This window comes from Gigantopelta aegis, chromosome 10 (assembly GCF_016097555.1).
Source record: "Gigantopelta aegis isolate Gae_Host chromosome 10, Gae_host_genome, whole genome shotgun sequence".
NCBI lineage: Eukaryota > Metazoa > Mollusca > Gastropoda > Neomphalida > Peltospiridae > Gigantopelta > Gigantopelta aegis.
The window spans coordinates 51,100,966-51,121,056 of NC_054708.1; the positions used below are offsets into that span (position 1 = coordinate 51,100,966).

At 41.6% G+C, this 20,091-nt stretch overlaps 1 protein-coding gene across 5 annotated transcripts in view; it reads left to right on the forward strand.

Moving 5' to 3' along the window:
- The window catches only part of LOC121383171, a 55,167-nt gene that overhangs the window by 29,573 nt on the left and 5,503 nt on the right, over nucleotides 1–20,091 (forward strand). For all 5 annotated transcript variants that reach the window (XM_041513004.1, XM_041513009.1, XM_041513007.1 and 2 more), the window contains exons 3-5: nucleotides 75–295; nucleotides 7,973–8,036; nucleotides 11,837–13,371. In XM_041513004.1, the coding sequence (XP_041368938.1) occupies nucleotides 75–295; nucleotides 7,973–8,036; nucleotides 11,837–13,371 (1,820 nt within the window). The remainder of the gene's footprint in view (nucleotides 1–74; nucleotides 296–7,972; nucleotides 8,037–11,836; nucleotides 13,372–20,091) is intronic.

Genomic DNA, 20,091 nt, shown 5'->3' on the forward strand with positions numbered 1-20,091 from the left:
TGTACATGTGTATTTACTCTGTGTGTTTGTACTGTATGTACATACATGTATGTACATCTTTTTAATTATTACAGAGGATAGACCCCACCAAATGGTTTGTGCTCGGTGTTAGAGATGGGGCTCCCTACCTCGAGTATTATGACAAGGAAATGGACGTGTTCTCGGCTGAGCCAATCAACACGTTTAATCTGTCGAACTGTCGAAGAGTGACGTACACGCAAGTCCGTAATGCGTCTTTGCACAGATTCAGTCTCGACCTGCAGGATCGGGTCATTGAGCTGGCCACACCTGATAGGTACACATTTGTAATCAATGAACCTAATTTACACACCTGACAGGTAAATCTGTGAAACAGTGAGTTCCATGCACACCTGTCAGATATTTTACAATATAGTGAATATTCCACAGTTGACAGATTTTAATATAATCATATATTCCGTGTACACTGCAAGATAAATATGCTAAGCTGGATTAATTATTGGGATGTTTGGAAACATCTGGATTCTGTAATTCTATGAAATATTTTCAGATCTGTGTTTCTGTCTCAGGACCTTGGCTAAATAAAATGTATTGTATTTGATCAGTATTTTTTTATTTTTTTACAAGATGAATTAATTTATAAAATGTGTTGGTTTAAATCACACATTTGGACACATTATGTTTGGAGACTAAACAAATATGAATTTTCTGCAGAACTCACCGTTTAACCCTTTGAACCCGAGTGGCCGGAAACCGGCCGTGACGTCAACCTCCAAATACCCCAGCGGCCGGTTTTCACGTGTCTTTGTTTATAAACAATATCGCTAGGCAACTTCTCGACCAATCAATGGCTTTGTTTTATTTATTTATTTTCAATATTACCTGTCCTCAAAACAAGTGCATTTCCCCCCCACGCAAGTGGACTGGTCCGAGCATCTCAACAGATAATGGGATGGCCTAAATCTTCTACAGTATGCTCCCTTGTAGTTCCGGTCATGTGACTATAGCTTCCTTCTTTTTCTCTTCGCTATACTGGTCGGATGTGTTTTCTTTTGGCTCTGTTCTTGGAGTCAGATTTGTGTTTTTTTATGTGATACTATTGTTGATAATTGACAGATTCGTTTCTGTCTTTGTTGTAATTGTTTCTAGTTGTATTATTTTGGCGTAAACACTTTTTTCAAGTGTGTTTTTACTTCCAAAATTATTGTTACCAGTAAACGTTGCATGGTCGCCATTTGCAAAGATGGTGGCCATGTTACCGGTTATGTCTTAATGGTTTGTTATTATTTCTCTTTGTAGAAATTCTATCATGTCAGATACTAGTACGTGCCGACAACGTTCTTGTGCTCGCTGTCGGAAGTTCCTATCACGTGATGATCCTCATGAGCATTGTCCTTCATGCTGTGTGCCTTGTTCGGCAGAGACAAGATGCGAGGTTTGTTCCAAATTGTCCGACTTGGAGTTTGGGAATTACTTACTGCAATGTTACAAGAGACCTTGGCAGCGATGTCAGCGGCAGCCAGGGCGGATCCACAACCTGAGGCGGAGGGGCCCAACCCTCCCTCTTCTGTGACGGCGGTTCCAACTACTAAACCGGGATCTACGGTTCCACGGAAGTCTCCGGCGGCGGCCAAACATTCATCACGGGTGCCTGCGGGATCCAGTATACAGGCCGAGAAGGGTACTTCGTCGTCGAAGCGGATATCATCTTCTGATAGCCGGTCTGATCCATCCTTGAAGGTGCGGGTGCACGGGTCCATGGGTCACCGTGCCAGACGTAGTAGAAGTCATTCACCACGGACTCCAGCAGCTCCATCGGTTCATCCACGGAGGCCGTCGGTTGATGTGGTCTCTACGGTTTCCAGGCGGGACCGCCCACGGTCTGGCTCTCCAGTATCCTCGAGGGACCGTCCACGGCCATGATCTACCAGACAGACATGCCTGCTCTCGAGTTCTCCGAGATTTTCCAGATGAAGGGTCGGGTCCATCGGTGGCGGATGACCCAGAGGCGACTGATCAATTGTCCTTGAGGGATTGCCTAGCGGTTGTATATGACTTGCTTCCATCGCTACCTCATCCACCGGCTCCATCCATGAAGGGACCAGTGCCGATGATTTCTACAGACGTGCTTCCGGAGGATGTCGTCATTCGTTCTTTGGCAGCGGGAACATTGGTGTCAGATGTGGCCTCGGTCTTAGACAAGACTTTTCTTGATACAGCGTCTTTCGTGGCTTTTCCACACTGGTCAACTCGAGCTTATCCAGTGTTTAACATGCCGTTTCGGGATATGGCTCCGGTGCTTGATGATGATGTTCAGCGTTTAGGAAAATCTTCCTCGGTAGAGTTGACAGATCGGCAAGCCATGACAATGGATACGGCTCAGTGGCACTGTTTGTACGTTCTATCGTACTTAGACGTCTTTTTAGTGGCGATGGCTACCCAATTGAAGGACTCCAGGTGTTACTCCTTGTTCCAACAGTCAGCCCAGATGTTGGCATACTTGACGTCGTCCATCACGTCCATGTCAACGATGTTTACGCACCATAGATGGCAAGCCTTCTTGAAGAAATCAACATTAGATTCCCAACGCAAGAAGGAACTGTTAGCGCAGCCATAGTCTTCCTCTAAATTATTTGCGGGCAAGGTATCTGATGTATCACTGCCAACGAGAAAGATCAACAATCTACGGCAGCTGTGAAGGCTTTACAGTTGATGACTACGCTGAAGACCAACAAGCACAAAAACACTTTTGTGGCTCAACCTGCCTTCAAGTGCTGGAGAGGTTCCTTTCGGGGAAACTCTTCCCGACGGGTACCAGACAAGAAGTCGTCAGGGCCTCCTGCCAGAGGGAAGCCTTTCCGGTATTGACGCCAACCAGCAGATTTTGGATTGCTCTGGCTACCAAGACCTTCGCCCGCCCCTCACTTTGACACAGATCAACGAATTTCAATAGACGCTTCCGGTGTCTGTTACACCGGTCGAAAGGACTATTGTCGGAGGCCGACTAGGCCAGTTTTGGAAGACATGGGAGACATTGTGCGACGATCAGTACGTCACCACAGTCCTGAGATACGGATATCGCCTGCTATTGTCTGTCGACCCTCCCTTAACACGTACACCCCGGGAGTGTCTGCACTCCGCCGCACAGGTATGGGTTCTACAAGATTCAGTCAACAAGCTCTTGGAGAAGGGGGCTGTTCGCAGCATTCCGCTGTCAGACCTCACGCCAGGATTTTATTCCGACATATTTCTGGTGCCCAAGAAAGACTCGGCGGACTTACAGATGATCCACAACATGGCTTTTTTCAACAAACGTTATCTCCAGTCTCCACCATCGTTCAAGATGTTGACTGTCAGAGATGTCGTTGCTGTGGTTCATCCGGAAGATTGGCTTGCTTCGCTAGACCTGAAGGACGCTTATCTTCATGTACCAATCCATGCCACCTGTCATTGGTACCTGAGATTTATACTGCAAGGAATCCATTACGTATGGATGGTGCTACCCTTCGGGATATCAATTGCCCCATGGCTGTTTACGAGGATCAGTGCTCCAATATCGCGGGTCCTTCACAGCAAGGGTATTTACTTTTACCCCTACCTGGACGACTGCCTGTTGAAACATCCCAGTCAAGCTCGGCTCGTCCATCATGTCCAGTTTGTCATGCAGTTCCTACAGTCTCTGGGGTGGATTGTCAACCACAACAAATCCCGGTTGCAGCCAACACAAGATCTGCAATTCATCGGTGCACGTCTCTGCTCAGATCACGGTCTTGTGCAAGTTCCACTCGACCGTTGGATGAAGATCCAGTCCATCATCAGGAAGGTGTTGTCGGGTCCGATGTCGTTTCAAGAATGGCAGAGTCTGCTGGTGCTGTTGATGTCAGCGCAAGACTTGACTCTCAGAGGACGCCTACAGCTACGACGGATCCAGATGTTCCTGTATCCTTACATTCTTTATGACAATCCAGCCTTAATGATTCCATTGCCGATCGACCTGCGGTCCAGTCTCCAGTGGTAGCAATGCCAATCGAACATCTTAGAAGGCATCTCTTTGCAGCCGTTTCAAGTGACTCATCATCTGTTCGCAGATGCGTCACTCGAGGGTTGGGGAGCACACCTCAACGGCCAGACGTCGTCAGGGCGGTGGTTTGCAGAAGAATCAGTGCTACATATCAATCTTCTCGAGATGTTGGCGGTCTACAATGCGATCCTTCACTGGCATCACCAGTTGATTGGAGCGTTTCTCATGGTGGCAACCGACAGCGTGACGGTGGCGGCGTACATCAATCGTCAGGGTGGCACACACTCAGATAGTCTTCTCCAGATGACTTATCGCCTGTACGATCTGGTGGACGATGTACCTCTGCAGATGCGAGCAAGACATTCCAGAGGTGTCCAATGTCCTAGCCAACAGTCTATCCTGTCCGTCATCGCCGCAGTCAACCGAGTGGATGCTACATTCAGACGCCTTTCGTTGGGTGTGCGAGCGTTCTTTGGACTCCGAACATCGATCTGTTCACAACAAAGTTCAACCATCAGCTTCGGGTTTATGTATCGCCAGTTCCAGATCCAGATGCATTCGATCTCGATGCTCTCGCCATCAGCTGAGATCAGATGGATGCATACGCCTTTCCACCGCCGATCCTGCTGCCTCGGGTGTTACAGCAGTTTCAACAATACCGATGTCGCCTGTTGCTTATCGCGCCCATGTGGCCATCAAGGGTGTGGTTTCCAGATCTAATCAGTCTCACCAATCCACATCCGTTGCCTCTGCCCGAGTGGGACCATCTACTGCGGCACCCCACATCTCGGTTCTACCATCCAAGTCCACACTTGTTCCGGCTACATGCGTGGACCATTATTACCAAAGGTCTGAAGAAGAAGGGGGTTTCTTCACAGTCTACTGCAGCAATTTTGAAGGCTCATTGATCATCTACTACAGCGGTCTATAATGTCTGATGGCTGTGTTTTTATAGATGGTGTCTGCGACAACACATTAAGCCTCGGAAGATTCCAGTCCATCGTTTGGCAGACTTCCTGATGTACCTTCGGACGTCACTGAAGTTGAAAGGTTCGTCGCTTTCATCCTCCGAAGTGGGACCTGACTCTGGTTTTGAGGTCCTTAGACGGTTGCACCATATGAGCCGATTGAAGAGTCCTCATTAGAACTTTTAACTCGGAAAACAGTTTTTCTGTTGGGGTTTGCAACGGCTGCTCGAGTCTTGGAAATTCATGCCTTGGATGTCGACCTTGTTCGATTTCATCGTGATCGTCAGTCGGTTTCCTTGGGACTTCTAATGAACTTTGTGGTTAAAAATCAGTTACCTGATCAACAGACACGAATGTATGTGGTTCAAGCATTATCGTCTATCCTGGGTCTGGCCGATACTGAAGACTTGACATTGTGTCCGGTTCGTGCTTTGTACCACTATATTGAAAGGACTCGCTTGTTTCGACAACACCAGTCGAGATTGTTCCTTTCGTGTCACCAGTCTCATTTAAAAGACATTACTAAGAACACTGTGGCTACGTGGATTAGATTGACTATTCTGTTTGCATACCAGAAGGAAAGTTTACCTGCTCCCACTGCCTCCAATCCGCATGAACTGCGTGCACTGGCCGTCACCATGTCTTTGCACTGCAACACTCCTATCCAGCACATTATTACTGGCTGTTACTGGGCGACGGACTCCATATTTGCGAATTATTATCTGAGTGCACTGGCCGTCACCATGTCTTTGCACTGCAACACTCCTATCCAGCACATTATTACTGGCTGTTACTGGGCGACGGACTCCATATTTGCGAATTATTATCTGAGGGATGTCTCCACTGAGGATGTCGAGGGCTTCCATCATCTGGGTCCTGTGGTGGCTGTACAGCCGTTGAGGGTTGCTGTTGGATTCTAGACTGCACACAGAGATGTCTACTGAATCCACAGGTGAGGATTGCTAAGACTTTTTATTCTTTGCACTTTTCACATGCACTGGTGCTGGAATTTTTTGTCTGGATAACATTTGCCTTGCACTTGCACTGAACTAACATGTTTTTGGTGTACTGGACAGAAAACACTCAGGGGCTTGTTCAGTTCGGTGTTCTGATGGATGCACCCATACAATGTTGTTGCTTGTTATGTTTTCATAACACTCCAATACATTGGAAGGTTACCTAATACCTGTATCCCTGGTGGCTACGATTTCCTACCCTGTCAGAACGGTTGTGATGGATGCCGCCTGGGTTGGTTAGTTTTTTCACTTAACCTGCACTAGGCTGTGATGGCATCCCTTAGAAGAGGGGTCTTTCCTTTGGCCTAATTCTTCCACTGATAAGTCTCCCTCCGGTCTCAGGGAGTTTTTAAGAGCATCTTCGGATTTGGTACCCACCACCATCTGTTGAATGCTGCACTTGTTTTGAGGACAGGTAATATTGAAAAGAAATGGAGAAAACTTTAAGTGTTTTCTCTTTTATAGAGATATTACCTGTCCTCAAGGGTTTATTCCCACCCGTGCCTCCCCGCTTCCTGGCATCCGTGTGATATGCTCAGTTAAAAAGAAGGAAGCTATAGTCACATGACCAGAACTACAAGGGAGCATACTGTAGAAGATTTAGGCCATCCCATTATCTGTTGGGATGCTCGGACCAGTCCACTTGTGTGTGTGTGTGTGTGTGTGGGGGGGGGGGGTGGGGAATGCACTTGTTTTGAGGACAGGTAATATCTCTATAAAAGAGAAAACACTTAAAGTTTTCTCCAATTTTCGGTCCACACTTCCTGTGAATGTAACTTCCGTGTTTCAAAAAAAGTTTCCCCGTTTGACACACATAAAATAATGGCTAAAAAATTGTTCTTTGTTCAACAAGTTTTAGCTGAGATACTGAGTTCTGACTACGAAGAAATAGGTGAAACAACATTCTGTAATGAAAGTGATTTTGAATCCAAAATTTGATTTACAAAGTGATATTGATAACACTGAAATTGATAACAATGTGCAGTCATCTACTGACAGGGCAGTTGTCAGAGGGGGCGAAAGTGGGCGTGGCTCTAGTGATCATTCTTGTGATAACGGGAAAGGTTTTTAGCTACATTCAGAACGTAGCAGTAGCATGCATTCCATTGGTAGAAGACATGGTCGAGGTAACAATGACACGACAGTTCACAGTGGGGGCAAAAGGGATTGTTCTTTAGTTTACCTTCTGTAGGGAGTTTTTTAGTATACCTTCTGTAGGGAGTTTATGTGCATTGGACAGCCGGACAAAAACTGCTTGTTTTACTAGCACCAGAAGAGAGAATATTGGAGATAAATAACAAATAAGTCCATATGTATTTCAAATAGCCTTTATTTTGATAAATTAATGACAGAAAATATTCTTAGTGACTGAAAAACAAATAAATACATATTTTTAGATTTTCTTGATTTGCGTCTCAGAAGCTCAGGGTGGCTGGGCTGAACACGCCAGGAGCTCAGGGTGGCTGGGCTGAACACGCCAGGAGCTCAGGGTGGCTGGGCCGAACACGCCAGGAGCTCAGGGTTCAAAGGGTTAAAGAGACAGACACTAGTTTTTAAACTCTAAAAGGCATATTTTTAACTATAGCCATTTATGATCACTGAAATCAAACATTACTTATATTTTATTGTTTACATTATCCATTTCCATATAACCGAAGTGTTTTTGGTCATCCTGGTGTTTCATTTTTCATATTTTTATATTTTTCATATTTTTATAAATGCATGTGCGTCTGAGAAGCAACGGTTATGGAGTTGCATTTTAGTCTATTTTTAAGTTAATTTCAATGTCATAGACTCTTGTTTCACTCTGTTGTATCCAAATTTGTAAATTAACCAAACTTAGTATCCAGTTTTACGGGTGAAACTAGGGTCTAGGGTCATATGCAATTAATATTTGCTGGGTGTCTTTGCTCAATAGTCAATGATTTGAGGGTTTCTTGAAACAAGTACTATTTCTTTATATTATAACAGTAGAGATTTTATTTCAGGGGAAAGATGCTGGAATGGTATAATATCTTGGAATCAACGCTCGACTCCCTTGGTATATTACACGTAAGATACACTATAAATTGTGCCTAATATTTCTCAGTTAAAATAGCCAGGTTGAATATATACTGAACTCCATTCAAAACTCACCAATTAAATTTGTAGTTGTAAAATGTTTGTTAAAGTTTGTTTTGTTTAACAATACCACTAGAGCACTTTGATTTATTAATATATTACTACAGAGTGAGGGCACATGCCCCCTTGCCCTCCCCCACTTCCTACACCCTGTTAATGTGTATGATACAAACATTTTAGAATAAAAGAGTATTTTTATAGACAGTACGGTAGCAGGTGGCTAGCAGGTGACCCAATGCTTGTGTGCTATATCGGGCTGTTTTGTTCTACTAGGATACTACATTCCTTACCATGACCTTTATAAACACATTTTTCTTTATCTGAGTCTGAGCAATATATGTTTTATTACTCTAGTTTATAACACTCTTAGACTATATATACTTTGAAAGTACATAATATTGTTTTATTACACATACATGTAAATGAGTAATAAAATTAATATTATATTTCTTAAAATAGTACGTATGTTATGTCTGTTTTGGAATAGTTTGTATTGAAATTTTGCTTTTGTAGTAAATTTAATGTCGAACCCAACAATTTTATATCCATTTCATGCAGTATTACAAAATCTGTGAAAAGAATTAAGATATATTAAAGGGACATTCCTGAGTTTGCTGCATTGTAAGATATTTCCGACTAATGCAATATTTATGCGATTAAATTTACATAGTAAATATATTTTCTTGTTTAGAATATCAGTGTCTGTATATTCAATGTGTTTCTGATCGTCTTAATATTTGTAAGAAGCCCAAACTGGATTGTATCTTCAAATAATTTTGTACGTACGAAAAAATTATATTTTAAGAAATAAAATGAAATTTAACCTTGTACAAATATTAGAATGATCAGAAAGACATTTAATATACAGCCACTAATACATGTATTTAATGCAGAAAAATATATTTGATATGTAATTACAATCATTAAAAAGTCTTGGTCTGTCAATAACATCTTAAACATTGCAGCAAACTCAGGAATGTCCCTTTAACAAAACTAAAACAAAGAAGAAAAAAAGTAAGAAAGAGAATGAAAAACATTTGTGATGCATTTTGTATTGTCATTAAGAAAATATTCTTGTTTTTTAACATTATATAAAGCTTATATCTATTTATTATCCCTTCGTGATGGGTCGTTGAGGAGGTATGTAGGGTATTGCCCATACATACGTACATACATTTATCATATAATATCTTACATTTTCAGTGCAATCAAAGTATGTAATATTTTTCAGATCACATACTTTAAGAATTTGATAACTTTGCAAATTAGATGTAAATTAGTCGAGGTCTTGGCACTAGGTTTATTGACATTTAAACAAATGTACATGGGTGACACTCCATGATTGACGTATGCATTCATAGTCATCAAATAAAACATTTCAATGGCAATTTAACACTGAAAGCTGTCCAGCGTTCAGAAAACAAAAAACGTTAGGCATAACTTTATTTTGATGTAAGGACATCCAAAATGATGTCATTCGAGTTTGACGTCATTTCCATTCAAAAATACACCGCGCCACATATTCTTACGTCATTTGAATATCTAGTAATGGCAGACTGGAATTAAAGTTGCAAGTATAGTTTACAAAAACACGTTGTATTAAGCTTGAGTTTATATGACAAAAAAATTATTACCCTCGTGTATTTCGGTATCGTCAGTATCATATATTAGGAATAAAAATAATGTATTATGCTCGCCAGAGGCTCGCATAATACAATTTGTATTCCTAATTGATATTGACGATACCGAAAAACACCCTGGTAATAACCTCTATGTACGTAGATACATACAGCGCCTTATCAAAAGTGTTCGCGAAAATGACGTCAGTAACACGGAAGCGCTTTTCTACCTTCCGCAAAATGCGTGTTTTTCCCAAGTTACGTAAAACCAAGCCTTTTGATACAATCCCTATTTATATATCTTTTATGTAGCTACACTGGTGGCATCATGAATTAGTCGTCTGCTCCCGTGATCTTGAAGCAGACAGTGTTTTGCAAAATGGGTCGCAAATCCACAGATCTCACTACTGAGAAAAAACAACTGATTGTTGACTTAAAATCGCATGGCCACAGAAACTCAGAAATTGTCAAATTATTGATGGTGCCCGAGTCTACCATTTGATCAGTGTGGAAAAAATATTGTATAAGCGGAAGTGTTGAGAACGTCACAAGAACTGGTCGACCACGAAAGATCACAATTAGAGGAGAATTATGTTGACTTCGGAGTGTCAAAAAAAATCACTGGAAAGTTCTTAGAGATATAACTGCTGATTTTAATCAAAGTAGGAGAGTGAAAGTTCATCCTGTGACAATTCAAAGAATTTTACACAAAAATAACATTTTTAGGTGAGTTATTCGAAAAAAAAAGAGTATCTGTGAAGTAAACCAAAAAAAAGCGACTGTCATGGTGCCTGGACAGGAGATGGTGGGATGTTAATAACCAGTGGAGTCAAGTGATATTTAGTGATGAATCTCAGATAGTAATTGGCAAAAACCACCATGTTTTTGTTTGGCGAGCTGCACATGAAGCATACTGTCCCGAATGCATGTCTGTTCCAAGTCAACGAAGGGTGTCGATTATGATCTGGGGCTGCATTACATGGCATGGTGTCGGAACTTTATGTATGGTTAATGGAAACATTAATGCTGAAAAGTATCGTGAAATACTTGACAATCATCTCTAGCCTGTTTTAGCACGACATTTTATCGATAAACCATATCGTTTTTAGGATGACAATGCACCTTGTCATAGAGCTCGATTAATTGAGGCATATAAACGTGAAAATAATATTTGTGGTATGACATGGCCTGCTCAGTCACCAGACTTGAACATAATAGAAAATATTTGGTTAAGAATGAAAAAAATACTGCAAAACAAGGCCCTAACCATAAAAATGTCTGAAGAGTTGTTCGCTGCAGTTCTTGACATAATATGGGAAAATTTGAATGTGGAATACATTCAGAGTTTATATTTTTCACTTCCACATGGCATTATGGCTTGCATTCGGAACAAGGGACACTTAACCAAATATTGAGGTATGGTTATCAATTCTACTAGCAGAATTTTGTTTTTAAAATTTACATACTGACCCGTGTTTACGTCGGCCATTTTGGATTATCATGAAAACTTTTGATACGGCGCTGTACATATACACACATGTACATGTACATACTGTGTGTACATATCGTACATGTCACCATTATATCACCTCTTTATTTCTCATCCGATATTCATGAAACGTCATAATACAGAAGTACATGTAGGATCATGTTATCGTGAACAAGTTCACAATTCACCCATCTGCATTAAAGGTCAAGGCCATTATTACTAAAAATAGAAATATGTCTTTGTTCTAGCGATTTTACTTCTCATGCGATTTTCATTAACTTTCACAGGTAGGAACTGGATATCTTGAGTGAATTCGTGTTTTACCTGTCTGTGGCAAAGGTCAAGGTTACAAACAAAAACAATTTAAAAGTTACAATGTCATCACTCTAGGTTTTAATATAGCAACTGTATTTAATATTAATTCACTTATGATTGTCTATCATCACTCTATGTCTTAATATAGCAGCTGTATTTAATATTTATTCACTTATGATTGTCTTTATTTCATTTTTGGCAACTGAAGAATCAGTAATTACACCCCCATCCACATGCAATCAGGTATATACATTAATGTACTTATATTACAGCAAAACCAATTAGATATTTTGTCTTGTTTTTTCCAGAAAGAAGATCATGAACATGTCTACTCTTTCTGTCCGGCAGTTGTAAATTTTGGTTCGTCGTTCAGAAAGCAACAAGAGGCAGCAAAAGCCGAAGAAGATGATGTGTTTGGAACCGTCGGCACCGCTGAGCAGCAAGAGAAGATGAAAAGAAAGGAGTCGATAGACAATGCCGCCTTGTCAAAACCGAACGACTCGGCTGCCAGCCTGACCAGGAGCAGCACCATGGACGATGGCATTAGCTCTGACTACTCCGGTGATTTCATGGACAGCGACTTCTGGCAGAAGAACAAGATCGAAGGCAGTAACGAGATGCTCAGTGCAAGAATTAACCTGCCAACACCTGCAGTGAGAGTGTCCTTGCTAGAAATAAACAATAACAACAAGTCCAAGACTCCGAAAACTGCAGCACCGGATCCCAGGAATGGTGTCAGTATGGTAGCAGTTGCATCTGCTGTTGGTACAAGTGGTGTTGGCGTTGCTGCTGGTGGTAGAGCTGTTGATCAGACAGAGGTTAAAGGGTCGCTGTGTTCTTCTATTAAGACATCCCAGGATAACTGTTGCAATGGTGAAAGTAGTCGAGATGTTTCTTTGCCTTCGGCTAAGTGTGGTACACGAGGTGCAGGTGATTCAGGTTGTGCAGCTGCTGTTTCTTGCCAGAGCTCGTGTAGCCAAGACCAGAATGATGCTAAAAATGAAAATTTATATTCCGATTTCCCTATTGCAGACCAGCAAGCTAAATCGGCTACAAATCTGCTGGAGAATTCATCAGAATCATTACCTTGTTCCCATGATACATGTGTCAAACAGTCAAATCCTTCGCCATCTGCCTGGGTAAAATTTGATGAAGATTCTGCGTGTGATTCTGCCGTAAATTGTGAACATCATTTGTTGAAAATAGATTCTAGTTTTGTAAGAGACAAACTGCGACATTCCACCGGCTCGACCAAAAGAAAGACTTCCCAGAATGATGACGATCAAGCTACTGATGTTCAAATTGCAAGACACTCAATGCATTGTCCCATAAATCCCCCACTTCCCCCAAGGAACGACTCCCTACTATCAAGACGCTGCACTGTCGCTGGTCCGGCGAGAGAGTCTTCTCAAGCCAGTGCTGTGCTAGCCAACTCCAGACTACCAGAGACTAACGGCATCCCTCCTCTCCCTCCGAGAAGGGTTGACTCGGTTTCCGAGAACAGAGACATAAATCCCCCTCCCCCACTTCCATCAAGAGACTTTCAGAACTCGAATTCGGCTGCTCCTCCCAATCTGCCGAGAAGGAGTTATGTGACGCGTCATTCTGCAGGTGATTCAGAAGGAGCAGCAGCATTGCCACCAACGCTGCCTGGGCGACCACAACACCGTCTGTCCATGAAGATGAAGCTGGATCGGTCGGACAAAGCGTTCAACGTAGTGTCTCTCAAACAGAGCCAGATGGAGATCCTCCAGTTGGAGATGAACACGAAGGAGCTGGTTGTTCAGCTGCCTCAGAAAGACTGTCTGGGACTGGCGCTCGTCGATGTCTACGGATCTGTGTGGTACGCACTGCAGCATTCTCTAGCTTCTGTAGTGTTCTCTAGCTTCTGTAGCGTTCTCTAGCTTCTGCAGCATTCTCTATTTTCTGCAGCGTTCTCTAGTGTTCTCTAGCTTCTGCAGCGTTCTCTAGTGTTCTCTAGCTTCTGTAGTGTTCTCTAGCTTCTGTAGCGTTCTCTAGCTTCTGCAGCGTTCTCTAGCTTCAGTAGTGTTCTCTAGCTTCTGCAGCATTCTCTAGCTTCTACAGCATTCGCTAGTGTTCTCTAGCTTCTGTAGCGTTCTCTAGCTTCTGCAGCGTTCTCTAGCTTCTGCAGCGTTCTCTAGCTTCAGTAGTGTTCTTTAGCTTCTGTAGCGTTCTCTAGCTTCTGCAGCATTCTCTAGCTTCTGGCTTCTGGGGAGTTCTCTAGCTTCTGGGGCGTTCTCTAGCTTATGCGGCGTTCTCTAGCTTCTGGGGTGTTCTCAAGCTTCTGGCTTCTGGGGCGTTCTCTAGCTTCTGCGGTGTTCTCTAGCTTCTGCGGCATTCTCTAGCTTCTGTAGCGACTGTCCTGATTCTGCAGCCATTTCTGAGATGTTTCCTATTAACAGAGCATATTTCCAGGGCTTCTAGAATTTTTATAAAAAATCTTTTAATTTACTAGCCATAATAAAAAATTCACTAGCCCAATTTTACTTTAAGTTAATACAATTTTACTAAATAATAGTAATAATCAGATATGTCACCTAAAGAGGGAGATGGAGCTTAAAAACATTGGGGGTGGGGTTGGGTGCAGGATAGTCATATTTACAAAATAGACTTAACTGCAGCATTTGACCTTTTGTTTTCACTAGCTGTCGGGCATGGCAATAGTAGTTATTTACTAGTCCAGCATTGAATATCACTAGCCATGGGAGTGGGGATACCATAATCTAGAAGCCCTGCTATTTGGCAACTAAAATTTCATATTGTATACATTTTCTTGTTTAGAATACCAGTGTCTGATTATACAATATTTTTGTGGTCGTGTGATAATGCAGGATTCGAACTTAATGTCGACATCGATGGCAATTGCCGTCGTTGAGATATACATCGATGTAGGTCGAGAGCGTCACTAATGGCACTTTTTTGCTTTTGGTAAAGCTCTTCAATGATGGCAAACTGTATATACCTGGTGTATATTATAAAGTAAAGTAAAGTTTGTTTTATTTAACGACGCCGCTAGAGCACATTGATTTTTTATCTTATCATCGGCTATTGGACGTCAAACATATGGTCATTCTGACACTGTTTTTAGAGGAAACCCGCTGTCGCCACATAGGCTACTCTTTTACGACAGGCAGCAAGGGATCTTTTATTTGCGCTTCCCACAGGCAGGATAGCACAAACCATGGCCTTTGTTGAACCAGTTATGGATCACTGGTCGTTGCAAGTGGTTTACACCTACCCATTGAGCCTTGCGGAGCACTCACTCAGGGTTTGGAGTCGGTATCTGGATTAAAAATCCCATGCCTCGACTGGGATCAGAACCCAGTACCTACCAGCCTGTAGACCGATGGCCTGCCACGACGCCACCGAGGCCGGTGGTGTATATTATCTGCTAGTATTTAACATTTGTGCTTTTGAAATGTCTACATACAGCATAATAATCTTTCAGTCATGTTAATTTTCTGCAAAAGTTATTTTGAAAAAACCCTGCTGGTGGGCGGTTTGACCCATAGCAATGGGGGTTTTTAATATTGCCGAAGGCGACAAATTCTGAAGTTTGATCCCTGCTAATGTTTGCACAGTCATTTTTCATTTTACATCATAAGATATATATTTTTAAGTACAAAATTATTGGCAGGTAAAATCCAGTTTGGGCTACTACAAGCATTAGGATAACAAACACCTTGTTTATATAGACATGTAAATACAAACACTGAAATTCTAAACAAAAAATAGCTTCAATAAAAAATTTTAGGCATCAAAAAGTCTGTTAGTCGTAAATATGTTACTACAGCAGCAATTAACTCAGGACAGTTCATTTAATATCCTATAGTTGTAGATCATTGGTTGAGTGCATGTCTCAGGTACAGTTCCTTTAATGATGGGTTGTAGATCATTGGTTGCATGAGTGCATGTCTCAGGTACAGTGCCTTTAATGATGGGTTGTAGATCATTGGTTGAGTGCATGTCTCAGGTACAGTTCCTTTAATGATGGGTTGTAGATCATTGGTTGAGTGCATGTCTCAGGTACAGTTCCTCTAATGATGGGTTGTAGATCATTGGTTGAGTGCATGTCTCAGGTACAGTTCCTTTAATGATGGGTTGTAGATCATTGGTTGAGTGCATGTCTCAGGTACAGTTCCTTTAATGATGGGTTGTAGATCATTGGTTGAGTGCATGTCTCAGGTACAGTTCCTTTAATGATGGGTTGTAGATCATTGGTTGAGTGCTTGTCTCTGGTACAGTGCCTTTAATGATGGGTTGTAGATCATTGGTTGAGTGCATGTCTCAGGTACAGTGCCTTGTGCAACTGGTGTATCAGTTAGTGGTTGTTTTTCTACTTGTCCCAACTAGTGCCTATATATGACTAGCACATCAAAGGCCATGCAGGGCTTCTAGATTATGGTAGCCCCACTGCCATGGCTAGTGATATTCAATTTTGGGCTAGTAAATAACTACTATTGCCATGCCCGATGGCTAGTGAACTTTTTTGAGTCAAATGTTGCAGTTAAGTCTATTTGGTAAATATGAATATCCTGCCCCCACCCCAATGTCAGTGTTTTTTAAGCTCTATCTCCCTCTTTAGGTGACATATCTGATTATGACTTTTATTTAGTAAAATTGTATTACTTAACATAAAGTAGGGCTAGTGAATTTTTAATCGTGGCCAGTAAATGTTTTTAATCACTGATCCCATGGCTATAGTAGTGGAATCTAAACATTCCAGAAGCCCTGTCCGTGGTAATTAAGTGCTCTTCTGACTGGGAAAATTCATATAAAAGAACTTGTGCACTGTTTCAGTAGGAATAACCTATATGTTATGGCAGGTTTCCTCTTTTATTCTCGAAACCAGATGTTGAAATAACTACGTGTATATGCCACACATCAAATAACCATAGGGCGGGACGTAGTTCGGTGGTACAGTGCTCGCCTGATGCGCGATCAATCTAGGATCAATCCCCATCGGTGGGCCCATTGGGCTGTTTCTCGTTCTAGCCAGTGCTCCACAACTTGTGTAACAAAGGCTGTTCATGTATTATCATGTTTGTGGGATGGTGCATATAAAAGATCCCTTGCTGCTAATCGAAAAGGGTAATCCATAAAGTGACGGCAGCGGGTTTCCTCTCTCAATATCTGTGTGGTCCTTAACCATATGTCCGACGCCATATAACCGTAAATAAAATGTGTTGAGTGCGTTGTCAAAGAAAATGTTTCCTTCTTCAAATAGCCATATAGTGTAAAATGTAACATGTTATGTTGTAGATTGTAAGGAAAAGAAAGAGAAGCTAGGACATGTTGGACAAGACTTAGTATTAATTTGATCAATTACCCCTATCATATAATTTTTTTTAATTCAGACACTTTGAGTAGGACAATGTGCCATAGCAGTGTGAAGGTCTTGTTAAACAAAACAGACTTTAACTTTTAGTAAGCTGAAACATTGGTGGCTCAGCCTTTTTAGTTCTTTTCTTTGGTAATAAAACATATACTGAACAAAATAAGAAACTTTCGCTAACTTTGCTTGAACATAATTTGATGAAAACAAACCGGGGGAATAATTGTTATATATGTGTTTAAAGAGTGTTCTATGATGCATCGTTTGGTGCAAAAATCATGGCCATACCCAAAAAAAATTGCTAGCTTAATAAATAGCTGGTAACTAGCTGGTAACTACCTTGCGACAAGGTTGTACAAGCATATTTTACACAGTAGTAACTACTGCGTTTCGAGCTAGTATTTGGAACCTTTTTACAACCATGCGACCAGCTTGTTGCATGCTTGCAGCAAGCTTCCAACCAGTTTCTTGCATGCTTGCAACTAGCATCTCGCAAGCTTCTCGCACGCTTGCGACGAGCTTCCCGCAAGCTTGTGACTAGCTTCCCGCAAGCTTGCAACTAGCTTCCCACACGCTTGTGACGAGCTTCCCGCAAGCTTGTTCAGTTTAAGCTAGTATTTGGAACCTTTTTACAACCTTGCTGCAAGCTTGCTATGAGCTTCCCGCAAGCTTACGACAAGCTTTCCGCAAGCTTGCGATGAGCTTCTCGCACGCTTGTGACAAACTTCTCGCAAGCTTGCGACGAGCTACCTGCACGCTTGCGACGAGCTTCCTGCACGCTTGCGACGAGCTTCCTGCACGCTTGCGACAAGCTTCCTGCAAGCTTGCGACGAGCTTCCCGCAAGCTTGTGCCATCATCAGTGGCAGCCATCTTGCATCTTGTATAATTCTTTAAAAAAACAAACAATGGTTTTAAAGTGAAAAACATGAACAGTTAAAACAAAAAAATAGGTGCTACATGTTGTCAGATACTTAGGCTACAAAATTAGTTTACCTGTATGATAGACATGTTATATGTATGTGGGATAGTCTTGACTAAACTAATATGCTAAAAAGCTCCTGGTCCTATATTCTTCTTCTTCTTCTTCTTCTTCTTGTTTTAGGTTATATTCCTCCACTATCTGGAGATCCACACTGGTGTAAAGTCATTTGTTTGTTTCTTCTTGTTTTCTTTTTTCTCCTGTTCCACCAAGCAGGATTCAACCAAACTTGGTCCAAATGATCCTCTTATAGACCTGACCAAGTGTTGTTATTTTTCAAGCCAATAAAAATTCCAAGATGGCCACCCTGGCCTCTGAATAACTGAGACATTTTTTACTTTTCCTCAAGTTCTACCATGCAAATTTCAACCATATGTATTCCTAATGATCCTCTCATGGCCCTGACCAAGTTTGTTATTTTTCGGGCAGATTTAAAATCAAGATACATGTAGCTGCCCTGGCCTCTGATTGACACAAAACGATTTTTTTTGCTTCTTCTCAAGGTCCATCAGGCAGGTTTCAATCAAACTTAGTCCAAATGATTCTCTCATGACTTACTAAGTGTTGTTATTTTTGTGGTTGATTCGAAATCCAAGATGGCCTCCCAGGCCTCTGATTAACTGAGAACTTTTAGTTCTTAAGTTCCACCAGCCAGATTTCAATCAAATTCGATCCAAGTGATCCTTTCATGGCACTTACCAAGAGTTGTTATTTTTGGGGCAGTTTCAAATCCAAGATGGCCGATCTAGCCTTTGATTGACTGAGTTGGTTTTGACTTCTCATGCATGGTCCACGTATGAGCAGATTTTAACCAAATCTATTCCAAATTATCCTCTCATGGCCTTGACCAAGTATTGTTATTTTTCAGGCCGATTCAAAATCCAAGATGGCCGGCCTGGCCTCCGATTGACTGATACATTTTTAAAACTTCTTTTCAAGGTCCACCATCCAGGTTTCAACCAAACTTGGTTGAAACGAACTCTCATGGACCTGACAAAGTATTGCTATTTTTGGGACTGATTCAAAATCCAAGATGGCCACCCTGGCTTCTGATTGGCTCAGACATTTTCAACATCTTTCAAATTCCACCATGCTAATTTCAACCAAACATGGCCCATGTCATCCTCTCATGGCCATGCATATGTTATTATTTTGGGGGCCAATTGAAAATCCAAGATGATTCTGTTTTAACCATATTGCATTATCATTCATATGTATTAATATTAATTTTGTTTTAATTATTATTGTAAATACTATCTAAATCTGTTACATGTATGTTTGGTTGTTTAGTCACTGTTCCCACTGAATTTGATAAATCATATGAGAAGTTATGAATTAAAAAAAAATAACCATGAAAATTATTTGGACTTAGCTTTTTCTCCACAAGTGTAGAGATGCTTTCACAGTTGAAGATATACATGCAGCAAGCTTGCAAAAATGAAAACATAATTGCGGGAAGCTTGCACAGTTGAAGATATGCATGCAGCAAGCTTGCAAAATGAAAACATGCTTGCGGGAAGCTTGCACATTTGAAGATATGCATGCAGCAAGCTTGCAAAAATGAAAACATGCTTGCGGGAAGCTTGCACAGTTGAAGATATGCATGCAGCAAGCTTGCGCATGCTTTCAAAAATGAAAACATGCATGTGGCAAGCTTGCAGAATTACTGACTACCTTACGCGAGCTAAATGTTAGCTTGCAAGTAGCTTGCATTGCTTGCTTGTAACAACCTTGTAACTACCTTGCAACAACCTAGCCGCAAACATGCATTTTTGTTTGACCCCTACCACACTTGGTCAAAATTTCTCCCTGTTTCTGTTAACCTATAGGTTAACAGAAACTGGGAGAAATTTTGACCAAGTGTGGTAGAGGTTAAAAAAAAAACAACCCCACTTAATAACAGGTAAGACCACCTCTTGAATTGACCACTGCAGTGCATTGCAGGCGCATAGAATTGACTAAAGTGTTGATTTCTGCCTGTGGAATATTGTTCCATTCCTGAATGAGCGCTTGACGAAGTTCGTTAACGTTAGCGGGTGGGTTGGGACGATGCCTCAATCGTCTGTCCAGACTATCCCAGACATGCTCAATGGGGTTGAGATCAGGACTTTTAGCGGGCCAGTCATCAATGAAATCAATGTTATATGTCCTAAGAAAATTTACAGTGTCTCTAGTTGTATGAGAGGTGGCATTATCATGCTGAAAAATCGAGATGTTGGCGTTGTCA